General features: G+C 60.9%; 8 protein-coding genes across 8 annotated transcripts; 3 read left to right on the top strand and 5 right to left on the bottom strand.

Annotated features, from left to right (window-relative positions):
• Positions 1-3: 3 nt before the first annotated feature.
• KL928_005000 (uncharacterized protein) lies at positions 4-2,739 on the top strand (the record flags this gene model as incomplete). The annotated part of the gene is made up of 1 exon (XM_043205762.1): positions 4-2,739. One exon carries the CDS (start codon positions 4-6, stop codon positions 2,737-2,739), a length of 2,736 nt encoding a protein of 911 aa, XP_043057587.1.
• A 6-nt stretch (positions 2,740-2,745) lies between these two features.
• Positions 2,746-4,515, bottom strand: KL928_004999 (uncharacterized protein; the record flags this gene model as incomplete). The annotated part of the gene is made up of 1 exon (XM_043205758.1): positions 2,746-4,515. The coding sequence occupies one exon, from the start codon at positions 4,513-4,515 to the stop codon at positions 2,746-2,748; it is 1,770 nt and encodes a 589-aa protein (XP_043057586.1).
• A 280-nt stretch (positions 4,516-4,795) lies between these two features.
• Positions 4,796-5,404, top strand: KL928_004998 (uncharacterized protein; the record flags this gene model as incomplete). Its single annotated transcript, XM_043205757.1, has 1 exon — positions 4,796-5,404. One exon carries the CDS (start codon positions 4,796-4,798, stop codon positions 5,402-5,404), a length of 609 nt encoding a protein of 202 aa, XP_043057585.1.
• A 348-nt stretch (positions 5,405-5,752) lies between these two features.
• KL928_004997 (uncharacterized protein) lies at positions 5,753-6,682 on the top strand (the record flags this gene model as incomplete). The annotated part of the gene is made up of 2 exons (XM_043205756.1): positions 5,753-5,990; positions 6,084-6,682. 2 exons carry the CDS (start codon positions 5,753-5,755, stop codon positions 6,680-6,682), a joined length of 837 nt encoding a protein of 278 aa, XP_043057584.1.
• Positions 6,683-6,761: 79 nt separating this feature from the next.
• Positions 6,762-7,568, bottom strand: KL928_004996 (uncharacterized protein; the record flags this gene model as incomplete). Its single annotated transcript, XM_043205755.1, has 1 exon — positions 6,762-7,568. The coding sequence occupies one exon, from the start codon at positions 7,566-7,568 to the stop codon at positions 6,762-6,764; it is 807 nt and encodes a 268-aa protein (XP_043057583.1).
• Positions 7,569-7,699: 131 nt separating this feature from the next.
• On the bottom strand, positions 7,700-8,349 carry KL928_004995 (uncharacterized protein; the record flags this gene model as incomplete). The annotated part of the gene is made up of 2 exons (XM_043205754.1): positions 7,700-7,838; positions 8,111-8,349. The coding sequence occupies 2 exons, from the start codon at positions 8,347-8,349 to the stop codon at positions 7,700-7,702; spliced, it is 378 nt and encodes a 125-aa protein (XP_043057582.1).
• A 36-nt stretch (positions 8,350-8,385) lies between these two features.
• Positions 8,386-12,552, bottom strand: KL928_004994 (uncharacterized protein; the record flags this gene model as incomplete). The annotated part of the gene is made up of 1 exon (XM_043205753.1): positions 8,386-12,552. The coding sequence occupies one exon, from the start codon at positions 12,550-12,552 to the stop codon at positions 8,386-8,388; it is 4,167 nt and encodes a 1,388-aa protein (XP_043057581.1).
• An 82-nt stretch (positions 12,553-12,634) lies between these two features.
• Positions 12,635-14,034, bottom strand: KL928_004993 (uncharacterized protein; the record flags this gene model as incomplete). The annotated part of the gene is made up of 2 exons (XM_043205752.1): positions 12,635-13,747; positions 13,807-14,034. The coding sequence occupies 2 exons, from the start codon at positions 14,032-14,034 to the stop codon at positions 12,635-12,637; spliced, it is 1,341 nt and encodes a 446-aa protein (XP_043057580.1).
• Between the last annotated feature and the right edge of the window lie 21 nt (positions 14,035-14,055).

The following is a 14,055-nucleotide window of genomic DNA, read 5'->3' as shown; positions in this document are numbered from 1 at the left end:
TTTATGACCACTGTGCCACGAGATACGTCTGACCAGACGGACGAGACAGATTTTGTGGAGTTCTGCCTTGCTGGAGACAGCGTGACGGTGGTTGACCACGGCGTCGCGTCGATCGAGTCCGCGGCAGACGACGCTGATGTCCTGGAGACGCCAGCGCACAAGGACGACGGCTCGTTCCACAGCACGTCCGACGACGAGGAGTGGAAGGAGATGGACATACAGGTCAACCACGACGACATCTACAACATCCGCGGCGAGAAGATCGAGACATTTGTGCAGTCTGCAGAGACAATCGACAACAAGGCCGAGGCGTCGCAGGGGTACACGCGGATCTCGGCGCAGGAGGAGGCGGCCAAGTACCTGGAGATGAACGAGAAGTTTGACTTTCTGTTCCAGAACGAGAACTCGAACCTGCGAAGGCTGCGCAACGGGGACGGGGGCTCCGACGAGACGGTGGACGAGACGGTGGACGAGACGATCGACGAGACGATCGACTCGAGCGCGACGCAGCTCGAGGAGCAGCTGTACTCGACGCGCGCGATGCTGACGGAGCCCCAGAAAGTGGCGTATGCGGCGCTGGTCAAGCTGATCATATTCCGGCTGCATCTGGAGCTGTCGCTTCTGCGCGGGTCCGGGTCGTCGAGCATCTACAAGAAGATCGCTGTGGCGCAGAAATCGTTCACGCGGTGGAGCATGGGCGTCATGGCGCAGCTGTACGACCATCTGGGCATCAGGGAGGGCGCCGAGCGCGAGATGATCGAGAAGCTGAGCTGTCACGGCATCGAGGCGAGCGACCTGGTCGGCTGGCTCAACACAAACCTCACGCTCGACAACAGGCTCCGGCCCGAGACGGTGCGGACGATCGGCGTCGACGCGTCGAAAGCGACGCTCGACATCGACATCCGCTGGACGCTGATCTGCGACCTGTTTCTGGTGCTGCTGGAGTCGTCGACGTACGACGCGCGGTCGCGCACGCTGCTGCTGCAGTTTGCGGCGTCGATCGGGCTCGACCAGCTCGCGGTATTCCAGTTCGAGCGGCGCATCACCGACGCGCTCGAGATGGAGGCCTCGATGGCACGGCTCAACAACTCGCAGGTCTGGGACGAAAAAGACATCCTGGCAGAGCACAGGCGCAAGTACCGCAAGCAGAAACTCGTCAAGATCGGGTTCGCGACCGTGGCCGGCGGGCTGGTGATCGGGCTGAGCGCCGGCATGCTGGCTCCCGTCATCGGTGCCGGACTGGCTGCCGGGCTCACCACGGTCGGCATTGGCGGCACGTCTGGGTTTCTGGCGGGCACGGCCGGCACCACGATCATCACGTCGACGGGCGTTCTGACCGGCATGCGGATCGGCAACAAGGGCATGGGACGACGCGTGGGCGCCGTCAACACGTTTGAGTTCAAGCCGCTGCACAACACGGGCAGGGTGAACCTGGTCGTGACGGTGAGCGGGTGGATGTCGGGCAAGCTGGACGACGTGCGGCTGCCGTTCAGCACGATCGACCCTGTCATGGGCGACTTATACTCTCTGCTATGGGAGCCGGAGATGCTCACGAGCATGGGCCAGACAATTAATATTCTGGCGTCGGAGGTGCTCACGCAGTCGATCCAGCAGATTCTCGGGAGCACGATCCTGATCACGCTGATGGCCGCCGTGCAGCTGCCGATGATGCTCTCGAAACTCGGCTATTTGCTCGATAACCCCTGGAACGTGTCTCTGGACCGGGCCTGGAGCGCAGGACTGGTGCTGGCAGACACCCTGCGCCGCGGCAAGCTGGGGTTCCGGCCGATCACGCTTGTCGGGTTCAGTCTGGGCGCGCGCGTCATCTACAGCTGTCTTCTGGACCTAGCCAAACGCGGCGACTACGGTCTCGTCGAGAACGTGTATCTGTTTGGGTCGCCGTTTGTGGTCAAGCAGGATCAGGTCGCGATGGCGCGGTCGGTCGTCAGCGGCCGTTTTGTCAACGGGTACTCGAAAAAAGACTGGATCCTGGGCTACCTGTTCCGTGCAACCAGCGGCGGGCTGAGCCGCGTGGCAGGACTGTCGCCGGTCGACGAGGTGGAAAACTTTAACTGCTCGGAGCTGGTCCACGGCCACATGGAGTACAGGAAGGTGATGCCGAAACTGATGAAGGAGATGGGCTGGGAGGTGCTGAACGAGGAGTTTGTGGAGATCGACCAGCCGGACGAGGAGGAGACGAGGCGGCAGCGGAAGCTGGTGCAGGACTTTGAGCAGGCGGCGAAAAAGCGCGAGGGAGGCAAGTCCAGGAGGTGGTACGACAAGCTGTTCCGCAAGAACAACAAGGAGTGGTGGGAGATGTACGAGGAGGGCGTCAAGGAGGAGGAGCAGAAGCAGGAGCTGTTTGACGTGGACGAGCTGGCGAAGCAGGTGGAGGAGATCGCGAAGGAGGCGCACACGGAGCCGGAAAACGGCCAGCTGAAGCAGTTCAACCTGAAGACGCCGCCGACGGGGCAGTCGTTCGACTCGGGAGAGCGCAGGACGGTGTCGCCGTTCAATATGACGGTGGTGAAGCCGGAGCCGGAGCCGGCGCCGGAGGCCGCGGAGTACCGGCCGTTCAAGCTGAGCGAGCGGAGGAAGCCGAGCGGGTCGGAGAACGCCAGACTGAACCTGAACGCAGTGGAGACAGAGAAAGCGAAAAAAGAAGAGCCTACAAATATCTATGACGACGAAGACGAGTTCCCGACCGACGAACGGAACCTGGAAATCACCTTTGTCTGATTAACATTATAGGAACACCTGGGCGTTGATCTCGGCCAGACTCACGGCAAACGGCAGCTCGAACCGGGTCAGCACCTGTGGATGGAGCACGCCGATGGTGCCGATGCTGTGTGCTGGCGCGTCCGGCTTGGCTCTGTACATGATTCTAGCGCCTCTTCCGGCAAAATACATCTTGACAGAGTCGTCCTGCTCGATCCAGTAGCCCTTCTTGCCGGTCTTGGCGTCCGCAGCAGAGAGCCACGGCGTTCTGAAGGTCTGCATGATTTTTCCGAGCAGGCCCTGGATCAGCTCGAACCCGGACGCCTTGCCGGCGTACGCCGCACACCAGTTTCTCTGGTTCGAGGCGCCTCTTTCGGAGTCGTCCTTTAGCACAATGTCGCCGCACTCAAACACCCGGATCGGCAGCGAGTGGTCCTTGTTCTCCTTGATGGTCTTGAGAATGCCCGGAACAAGGCTCGTTCTCACCACCTGGTACTCGACCGTCTTTGGGTTGGCCAGCTTGACGGCCCTGGAGTCGTCGGGATTGTTTAGGAACTTGAAATTCTCGTCGTGCGAACACAGAGTCAGCGGCATCACCTCGAGCCAGCCGCTCTGAGCCGAGGCCACTCTCAGGATGTCGGCCACCTTGTTGATCGGCAGCGGCTGGGCCACTGTAGCAGCGGTCTTCGGAGTAGTCTTCTTGAGGTTGTTGTAGCCGTACGCAATGGCGCAGTCCTCCATGACGTCGCACTGGTGCAGGATGTCTGGTCTCGTGATCGGGATCTTGACGTCGATGAGGTCTTTGTTGGACTGCGAAGGAGCCGCCTGGACAGACATCTTGGACAGCAGCTTGCACACCTCTGCCGGGCTCAGCTGCAGGCCGAGACACGAGTTGATGTAGGACACCTCGCACTCGAGCGTTCGCTGGGTGAAGTTGGGACAGACTCTGGACTCGTGGTTGTGTGCCGAGACGATCTCGACCGGCTCGACGCTGAACGGCTGCTCGCAGTACCGCGAGAACATGGCGACGAGCTGGTTGACGACGATCTCGGCCTTGGTCCTGTCGGTGGCGGTGATCTCGATGAAGACGTTTCTAGTGTTGAGACTCACCTTGGAGTGGTCCGAGTTGATGATCGGAGGCAGCGAGCACACCGTTCTGTTCGAGTCCAGAATCACAGGGTACACCGGCGAGTCTCTGATGATGTGCAGGTACTTGCCGAGGTTCTTGTCCTTTTCGTAGAACTCCATCAACTGGTGGCCGTCCAGCTCGACTGTCTGGTTCAGAGGCACAAACTTGATCTCCGAAGGGCTGAGAGCCTCGTACGTGAACGGAGGCTTCAGAGTGTCCAGATCGTGGGTGCCCATCGCAACGAGCGTTCTATGTCTGCACAGGTTCGTGTGCAGCTTGTCCTGCAGCGCAATGAACGAGTCGTAGGACCTCTGGGTGAAGTGGATCCCGCGCAGAATGGCCGCGCACGCATACGGCCTGATCTGCTGGGTCGACGGCTTGACGGTCAGACTGGTCGTTGGCGCGCTGAGTCTATAATTAGGGGGCGCGACACGGCCCAGATACTCGTTCAGCGCCTGCGCGATGCCCTCGATGCACAGCATGTCGTATCTGTTTGCACCGACCTCTATTTTCAGCTGCGGTCTCTCGTCTGTTCCCTTGACGTCGTCGGAGGTGTCCTCGTCGAGCTCGATTCCGAACTGGAAACACAGCTCGTCGAACTCGTCCGTGGTGTAGTTTTTGCCCAGCAGGGCAAACAGGTCGGCTTTGTCCACGGCGACGGTAGGCATGCTGAAGAAAAGATGAGAGAAAAACGAGTTACCCGGGACGAACTGTGTAGGGAGCACGGTGGGTGGATGGGGGTTACCCGGACACAACGGAGAAGCAGGCAGTCTCGTCCGCGCCGTGCGCTGGATGGCCGCTGCCAGCAGCGCGGCGTGGGCCGTGTGTGGGGGCAGCCCTAAGGGTGCCGCATTTCGCTCCGCCTGTGTCCTGCACAAATATAAATATCCTACAAAGTATTCCCCCCCGATTTTCTTTATCTGCTAAAGACAAGTGTAAAAAACAACCATGTCGGCAAATCGCGCAAAGACGTTTGACAAGACCATGAAGCTGCTGCTTGTCGGCGACTCGGGCGTGGGCAAGTCGTGTCTGCTTCTGCGGTTCGTGGACGACAAGTTCAACCCGTCGTTCATCACGACGATCGGCATCGACTTCAAAATCAAGACGATCGAGCTCAACGGCAGCAAGATCAAGCTGCAGGTGTGGGACACGGCGGGCCAGGAGCGGTTCCGCACGATCACGACGGCGTACTACCGCGGCGCCATGGGCATCATTATTGTGTACGACGTGTGCGACGAGAACTCGTTCGAGAGCGTCAAGAAGTGGTACCAGACGGTGAACCAGCACGCGAAGGACGAGGCCCAGCTGTTTCTGGTCGGCAACAAGTGCGACGACACGGAAAGCAGGCAGGTCAGCGAGAAGCAGGGCGAGCTGCTGGCGGAGGAGCTGAGCGTGCCGTTCATGGAGGCGAGTGCGAAGTCGGGGCTGAACGTGAACGAGGTGTTCTACAAGCTTGCGTCGCTGATTCTGGAGAAGAACGGCGACGACCTGGCCGCGCCAGCAGACAAGCTCAACGTGAACCAGCAGGGCTCTGCTACAGGCGGCTCGTGCTGTTAGGGTATAGGCGAACTACAGATGAATGTATGCGATATGGTTGTTTCCCAAACGATCACTGTTCCTAGGAACTTCGTAAGGATTAGGAATATACCGCCACAGACCGAACTCGATCACAAAAGTGAGAGTTCCAGGCCCGTTTGCTTTGCAATCCCTCGACGGAGCTTCCTGTACCATAGTCCCGGAGGACGGCCTCCCATCGATACGCGTCCGTGCGGATCGTAGACAGGAGATTGTACTAGCTTCTCGAGCGCCGACAAGCACCACAAGCGGCCGCTAACTAAGCAGCGGCCAGCCGGTGGTGAAGATTAAATGGTAAAGAATTTTCCACGGGGGAAAAAAAATTTTATAATGAGCAGGCGGATTGCGCGAACGACAGCCAGAAAAGAGCACGCCGACGCGGGCTCCAAAAATGAGCTGCGGCTGTCTGAGACGGAGACGCTCGCGCTGTTTGTGCCGTGGATCACGCCAGACACCGAGGCCGTTGTGCAGCAGGTCAAGGGCGACCTGTTCAACAGGAACTATATGGAGGCCTTCAGCACCGAGGACAAGCGGCAGGCGTACGCTGCGCGGTGGTCGTCGTCGCGGAGTCTCGCGTACAGCTGGTTTTTCGCGCGCGGCGAGATCGGCGCCCTGCTGGCGCGCCGAGAGTCTGTTCGGGTCGTCAACATCGGCGCGGGAGCCGGCGCAGAGCTGGTTGCACTGGGCAGTGTTTTTGGCCGGCTGCTGGAAACGCTGCCAATCAGCAGCACGGCACGGTCGTGGCACGTGACGGCCGTCGACATCAGCGACTGGAGCAGCGTGGTGCGCAAGATCGCGGCGTATGTGACGGACCAGTGGGTGCGGCCGCGGCTGGTCAGCGCGCAGCACTCGCTCGCGCTCGAGTTTGTGCTCGAGGACGTGTTGCAGCTGCCGGCAAACGTGACGCACAGACTGCACGCGGCTGACCTGATCACGTGCTGTTTCACGACGAACGAGCTCTTTGCAGAGAACAAGACACAGGCCATTGCGTTGCTCAACAGGCTGTCAGAGTGCCGAGCGGGCACGCTGTTTTTGGTGCTGGAGTCCGCAGGCTCCTACTCGCACATCACGGTGGGCTCCAAGCGGTTCCCCGTGTACTTTCTCGTCGACACCGTCCTTTGTGGGCCTCCCGGCCGTGCGCGCGACTGGGAGCTTGTGTCGTCCAGCGACAGCGAGTGGTACCGCGTCCCGGGCGGCGTCGAGTATCCTCTGAAGCTGGAAAACATGCGCTTTTTCTATAGATTGTACAGGAGAAGATAATAACGGATTGACGTTTATAAATGCGAAGGTTGTATTTATTTCCTTTTTTTATTTCCTTGTGTTCCCTTTTTTTTGCCCCCTAATTTATTCCCACCAGCAGAGTCATTCCCAAAAGCCCTCCAACCAGCGCCTTGCTCTTCCAGGAGCCCTCGTACATTCTGAGCGGAGCGCCGCCGTTGCTCTCGGACACGGTCGCGACGGAACTGCTCTTGACAACAGACGTCACCACGGAGCTGCCCTCGGTGACGTACGAGGAGCCGCTCTGCTGGACGGTGGAGGAGAAGTGCGTGGTGTACGTGGTGGTGTAGGTTGTGCCGCTGGTGGAGGCGCTGGCAGAGGCGCTGGCGGAGCCACTGACGGCCGACGAGGCAAGCGTCGATGCGGCGACACACCGCGCCCAGTAGCTGTTGGCCGTCGCGCACTGGTACCCGGCCTGGCAGCAGGTGTTCCCGGAGTAGCCCAGGCCGCCGCACTGGGCGTATGCGCCACCGCAGCCGGAGCTGGTGGCGGAGGCGTACTCTGTGACAGAGGCGGTCGTAGAGACCGAGTCGGTGGCAGTGTTGGAGGCGAGCTGGGCCCAGGCAGCAGAGGTGGTTTCTTCCGAGGCGGCGACGGAGGTGGCGGTCGACTCTGCCTGCCATTGGCCCTCGACAGCGGTGGTTTGTGTGTTTGTGGCAGTGGCGACCGTTTCAGCCGTGTCGGCAGTTGCGGCAGTTGCGGCAGTTTTCACGGTCACGGAAGCCACAGCGGACTCGTCCGATTCCCCGGAACCGATAGCCTCGCCGTCAAGGGACCCGCTGGCGGCGTAGACACTGGCAAAAAATGGCACTGCAGCAAGGGCGATGCTATGCGAGTAGACTGTTGGAAGCATGATCTGGCAGATCATCACCTTGGGATCGGCTTCTTATACCAGACACCTCGCTAAGCATCTGCGGCCAAGCCCTGCTCCAAGAAACCAGCCATCTGTTCCTCGTTACCTTTCCGAATTGGGGATATTAATAACATCTCGAGGTCTGCTTACCTAATCGCTGGAAAAACGCGGTGGGTACCAGCCCCTGTGACACGGTGCACAAGAACACGCCAAGGAGGCGCACTAGCGGCGCATCGCGACGTGTCTACGGCCTCTGGCGCTCGAAGCGCCAGCTCCATCCAAGGACTTCGCTTGTTTACAGATCGTCGAGGCGTTGCCAAATCTGATGCGAACCTGAGATGGCTAGTCAGAAGCAATATTTACCTCTTTCTGTAACTAGCAGGATTTCCTGTTTGGGCAAGATTTTTTCCCCGAGCCGCACTCCTTCGCATTCCAAAAATAGAACCGTGTTGGCACCGATCTGGCACCATCTACAAATATAAATAGGCCTGTCTCCCACCGTGTTTCGACATCACAAACACACTTCAGATAAAACACAATGGCTTCTTCCTCCGCACAATCCTACAGCTTGGTCGGCACCGCTAACGTTGCTGCCTCCAGTGCCTCTGGCTCTGGCTCTTCTTCCGGCTCCTCTGGCTCCTCTGCCAGCTCCACTGCCGGCGCTGCCGCTCTGACCAACCCAATGTCCTACTCCGGCTCCAACTCCAAGCTGGTCGCCCTGTTTGCTGGTCTCGTGACCCTGGGTGCTGTTGTGTCTGCTCTCTAAGGACTCTGAAATGACATTCGACGAATACATAGCTGATTAATAAATGGTGTTATATTTTGTTATACCTTATGCCGGGTTTTTTTTCTCAATGCTTGCGTTGAAGAACTGCAGGCTCACGCACGCGTCGTTGACGCCCGTGCTGGGCGTCGCGTCCTCGATCAGCTCGGCACCGCGCACGTGGAACCGCACCATCGTCTCGCCCGCCTTGTCCACCAGGTAGTACCTGTGCTCATTTTCGGGCAAGGCCTCGTCGCGCAACCGCGCAAAGCGCGGGTCGGCCAGCAAGAACTTGAGCTTGTTGTTGTAGCTTGGCGGCGTGACGTTCATCGTGTGCACGGTGCGTTCCTGCGCGCCGGCCGTGGGCAGCGGCGAGTTCGTCGGCGACAAAAACGACGACGACGTCGGTGTTCCCTTGCTCAGCGACAGCGACGTGATAAACGGTGGCTGTGGAGTCTGCGTGGCCAGCTGGCCCGGCGTGCTCAGTGCCTCGGCCAGCTGCACTTTCAAGGAGATGAGCGTGTCGTAGAGTAGGTTTTTCAGCCGGAAATTGCGTTCCATCACCGCGTGGCCGAACAACTTGGTTAAATTCACCAGAAATACGTCTCGTTGTAAATTGACGGACCGTTTCAGAATTAGGTCCACCAAAAAACTTCGGTGAATCAGCACGATCCGCGACACGAACATCACCGCCTGCTCGAGATCGTCCAGGCTGCGTGTCGCGTCCATGTTTGAGCAGTAGTACATGAGCTTTTCAAGCGACAGGTTGAGCGAAAACACCAAGGAGTCGCTTAGCGCGATAGTCTTGGGCTCGCGCAGCCGCGAGCACGCCGACGCAACGTCCATCAGCATGCGCGCGCAGTTGCGCCCGTTGACAAGCAGCCTCGGGAACTGCTCGGAGCCCAGATACAGCTCCTCGCAGCAGTGCAGCACGCGCAGTTTGAGGGGGTCGTCGAGCAGCTCGAACAGGTCGCCCGCCAGCACGGCGCTGCCGCCGTCCAGCTGCGCGAGCAGGCCCAGGAGCAGGTCGGCGAGCCCTTCGTCGCGCACGGTCTCGGGCAACAGTCGGGCAAATAGCAGCTGCACCAGCGGCAGCGAGAAGTAGTTGAGCTTGCGCACGAGCGGGCCCAGTGGAGCTTGCGCGGACTCGTCGCCCGCAACGCCCACCAGCGCCAGTAGGTTCTGCGTCTGTGTCTTGGCCGGCTCTGTCTCGCGCAACGAGTCCAGCAGCAAGCGTCTGTCTGCAGCCAGCACGAACCACAGGCCGTTGGCGACCGGCGTGTTCGGACGGCGCATTTTGGCCGGCGAGCGCATAAGCCGTGCGGACGGTGTCTGCTCGACGGGAACCACAGACAGCTCCGAGAGCGGGTTGAGGTCGTCGACGCCGACGCCGGCAGCCACGAGGTTGACGTCTGTGAGCGACGAGGCTGGCCGCGACGTTGCAACGGCCGCATTGCACAGCACGCGCACGAGGTGACGGGCAAACGCGGCCGTGTGGCCCACGCGGTACGTCTTGCGCTCGCACGCGAGCAACAGCGCGTCGTGCGGCGTGAGCTCGAACTCGTCGCAGAACAGCAGGTCCCACGCGAGCCGCTCGCCGCCGTTGCTATGGAAATCGTCGCCCGCCGCGTCGGCAAATAGCTGCAGAACGGCGTGGATGTCGGCAAACCCGTCGATGACGAGCCGCAGCACGGACCGCAGCGACGCGTCGTAGTCGAGCGCGAGCGTCGGCAGCACAAACTTGCGCAGGTGCGAGAGCAGCACAGCGCCGAAATCGGCGCGTCGCCACAGCTGGAGCTGTTTCAAAAGTCGGGCAACGGGCGTGCCGTGCGTGGGGGCATATGCAACGTTGCTGGCCACGTTCCAGTACTGCGAGATGGCCTGGTTGAGCGAGTGCGAGAACTCCGCCGCGTTGAGCAGCCGTTCGGGCGACGACAGGCCCAGCAGCCCGAGCAGGCTCGTGTCGAGCTGGTCCAGCGCGAACTCCGTGTGCTGAGGCGCCAGCGGTGGCATCAATTGCGAGTCAAAACGCACGTCCAGCAGCAAGGTGCACACGCCGTGCTTGTCGTTCTGCGCCCATGCGGCGAGGAAAGTGTGCACCCGCTGCAGCAGCGTCGACTCGCCGTCGTGGCAGCACGCCAGCAGCTCAGTGTGGTGCGCAACCAGCCGCAGCAGCAGCAGCAGCGTGGCGCGCGGCACAGTCGGCTGTGAATCGGCGTGCTCGACGGCAAGCGCAAGAAACGGCGCTGTCTGCCGAAACCGCTCGTCGCACAGCCGGTACACAAACAGCAGCGCGTCGGGCGTCTGCAGCCACAGGGCGTCCTGGCGCAGCCGCGCGCTGAGCCAGGGGTACAGCCGCACGCGGGAGCCGATATCGAGCGGCTCGGCCTCCGGGTCATTTTCGTCGCACGGCCACAACGCGTCCAGGTCGAATGTGGCGGGCAGCGAGTCCAGCGCCGTGGCAAGCCGTTCCTGCAACGAGGATGCCTCTGCCGTGCGCAGCGCCACGCCCGTCGAGTCCGCGAGCCGGCGCAGGATGTTGCGCGCGTTCGAGTCCTGCACGGGCAACGCGTCCAGAATCAGCAGGTGCACGTAGCACGACGAGTCCGCGTCCTGTAGATAGATCACGCCGGACGCAATCAGTCGCCGCAGGTACGACGACAGCACAAACAGCCCCAGCGCGTGCAGCTCGGTCACCAGCACCAAAAACCGCGGCAGACTGTACCCGCTGTGTTCGGGCTCTTTGAACCGCAGCGTCTCGGCCATCTGGTACGCAAAGTCGATGATGGCCATCTCGATTTCGAGCCTGAGGTGTCTGTTCTTCTTGGACTTGACTTGCCCGAGCTGCTGCGCCTGCAGCCGCAGCAGCGAGCACACGGCGCAGATGCGCGCGCCGCTGTCCTGTTCGCGCAACGTCGTGATGCTCCATCGCAGAAGCAGGCCCAGCGTGGTTTTCCAGTCGTCCGCGGCGCCGGTCTCGTCGTCGGACGAGTCCTCAAACGTGTCGCGGCACAGCGTCTTGAGCGACAGCGTGCGCACGTTCTCGAGCCGCTGCATCACCGCGACGGCCTTCCTGCTGCCAAAGTTGGTGTACGCATCCGCGGCCGACTCTTCGATCATCATCGACTCGTTGCGGTACGCGATCAGCTTATACTGCTCGCACACGGGCGGGTAGGACAGGTCGATCAGAGAGCGCAGCGTCGACTTGAGCGCGTTCCACGAGTTGGGAATAATAAATGCGTCCGAGTTGTAGTAGAACAGGTACTGCGCGAGCAGCCGGAACTCGGCAAGCAGCCGCGGCTGCTGCACCGTCGACACCGCGCGCAGCAGCTTCTCGCCCAGCTCTTTGGAGATGTAGTCGACGGCGATCAGCTTGGACCAGAAAAGGCGCAGAAACTGGAAATGCACGGCCACCAGCTTGTGCTGGCCGAGTGTCAGTAGCCGGTCCAGGTAGTTCACGATCCAGGCCAGAAACGTCTCTCTGCTGAGCAGGTCCTCCAGATACAGGTTGCTGCTGAGATCAAGGACGTAGCTGAGCCGGAACCGCCACGAGTCGCGGTTTTGGGGCGCAAAGGAGACGGCAACGACCTGCTCGAGAAACTGCACCACCTGCTCGGTCCACTCGACCATCCACTTGCCCAGCGCGGCCGGGTTGGGCAGCTTGCGTTTCAGCTGGCGCTGCTCGTTCGCGGAGACGCAGCGCACGAGCCACACGGCGCGCAGCACCGGCACGCGGTGCGCCAGACACTGCTCGAGCAGAAACCTGTTGCGCAGGCCGTGCGGGATGGCGCGGGCAAGCTGGCGCAGCGGGATCGAGGCGTCGGCGAGGTTGCGCATCCACAGGTCGCGCTTGTGGTCGGTGAGCGTGACGCGCGGGGGCGGGCGGTACGTGGACTTGGAGCGGATCTTGTTGATCTCGCGGCGGCGGGCAAGCGCGCGCACCATGACGTCGCTCAGCAGCCCCATTTTCCAGCGCGAGCCGGGCTCGGCGACGTCGGGCGTGGTGCGGTTGAGCAGCTGGGTGAAGATCTGGCGGCCCGAGTGCGACTCGCTCGGCACGGCCGCGGGTTCGTAGTAGCCTTTCTGAAGGTGGTTTTTCATGATTATGTCGTCCTTGGGGGAGTGTTTCCAGATCCTGAAGTCGGGGAACACGGGCTCCTTGGCGCCGCCGGCGTCCTCGCCGTTGAGCGGGTACACGCCTGCGGGATTGGGCACCTGGCCGCGGTAGAGCGTCATGGGGAAAAAAAGGGAAATATCGATAAAATAATTTAAATGAAATAATTTAGTAATTTATTTATGTAATTATTTAATTATTTAATTATTTTACTATTTTATCTTCATGAACACACACCGGCCTATCGAATCCGCGCGCGCGCACGAGCCGGCCGTGCTCAACGCCGCGTTCAACCAGGACCAGACGTGTTTTGCCGTGTGCCACGAGACCGGGTTCCAGGTGTACAACACCGACCCGATGGAGCTGCGCATGAAACGCACCTTCAGCACGAACGGCGGCGTCGGGCTGATCGCCATGCTGCACCGCACCAACTACGTCGCGCTCGTCGGCGGCGGCCGCCAGCCGCGGTTCCCCGTCAACAAGCTGTGCATCTGGGACGATCTCAAGAAGAAGCCGTCCATCATGCTGGAGTTCATGAGTCCGATCCTGAACGTGCTGCTGTCGCGCATTCTGATCGTCGTGGTGCTGAAAAACAAGGTCCTCATCCACGCGTTCGAGTCCAAGCCCAAGCTGCTCGCCCAGCACGAGACTAGCGACAACGACGCCGGCGTGGCAGAGCTCAGTGTCAACGAGCAGACCAGCTTCCTCGCGTTCCCCGGCCGCGCTATTGGCCAGATCCAGCTCGTCGACGTCTCGCCCGCGCACCGCGACCGCAACCTCATCTCCATCATCAAGGCCCACAAGTCCAAGATCCAGTGTCTCGCCATCTCCAACTCGGGCCACCTCATCGCGTCCGCGTCCCAGACAGGCACCATCATCCGCATCCACGACACCGCCAAATGCTCGCTGCGCTTCGAGCTGCGCCGCGGCCTCGACCGCGCCACCGTCACCTCCATCAAGTTCTCGCCCGACGACTCCAAGCTCGCCGTGCTCAGCGACAAAAACACCCTCCACGTGTACAATCTCGCCGTGGCCGACCCGCAGCCCGAGTCTGCCATGGCCAACCGGCTCCACCTGCTCAGCGCAGTCCCGCTCATGCCCACGTACTTCCGCTCCGTGTGGTCCTTTGTCAGCTACCACATCGACACGAAGGACGACGCTGTTAACGACTGCGGCGTGCTCGGCTGGGCCGACAACGAGAGCATCGTCGTGCTCTGGAAAAAGAAGGGCATCTGGGAAAAATACGTGCTGGTCGAGAACGAGAAGTGGACGCTTGTCAGGGAGGGCTGGCGCCGTTTCGAGGAGTAGTTTATTTTTCTACGCTATAGTTTGGCCTGGCGGGGTGGCCGTGAACGAACTACCGCCTCTAAAGACACGCGAACGCCTCTTGTCCCCAGGATTCTGCACCGACGCACCAGCGCGCCCCAGCCGTGGCGGTCGAGCTCTGCCACGGCCACACGCACGCTCTCCAAGCTGTCCGCGAGAACGGCGATCTCCGCCACCTCGTGCACGGCCGCCAGCGCCGCGAGACTGCGCACACACGCGCGCGCCTGCGCAGCCGCGTCCGGCGCCCGTGAAACGTCGTAAACGGATACTCGAAACATAAACGTATTTTTGAATATTTA

The sequence above is a fragment of the Ogataea angusta genome, assembly GCF_019207475.1.
Source record: "Ogataea angusta isolate 61-244 chromosome Unknown 61-244_NODE_12_length_299177_cov_91.812086, whole genome shotgun sequence".
NCBI classification, from domain to species: Eukaryota; Fungi; Ascomycota; class Pichiomycetes; order Pichiales; family Pichiaceae; genus Ogataea; species Ogataea angusta.
This window is presented reverse-complemented; position numbering and strand designations above follow the sequence as displayed.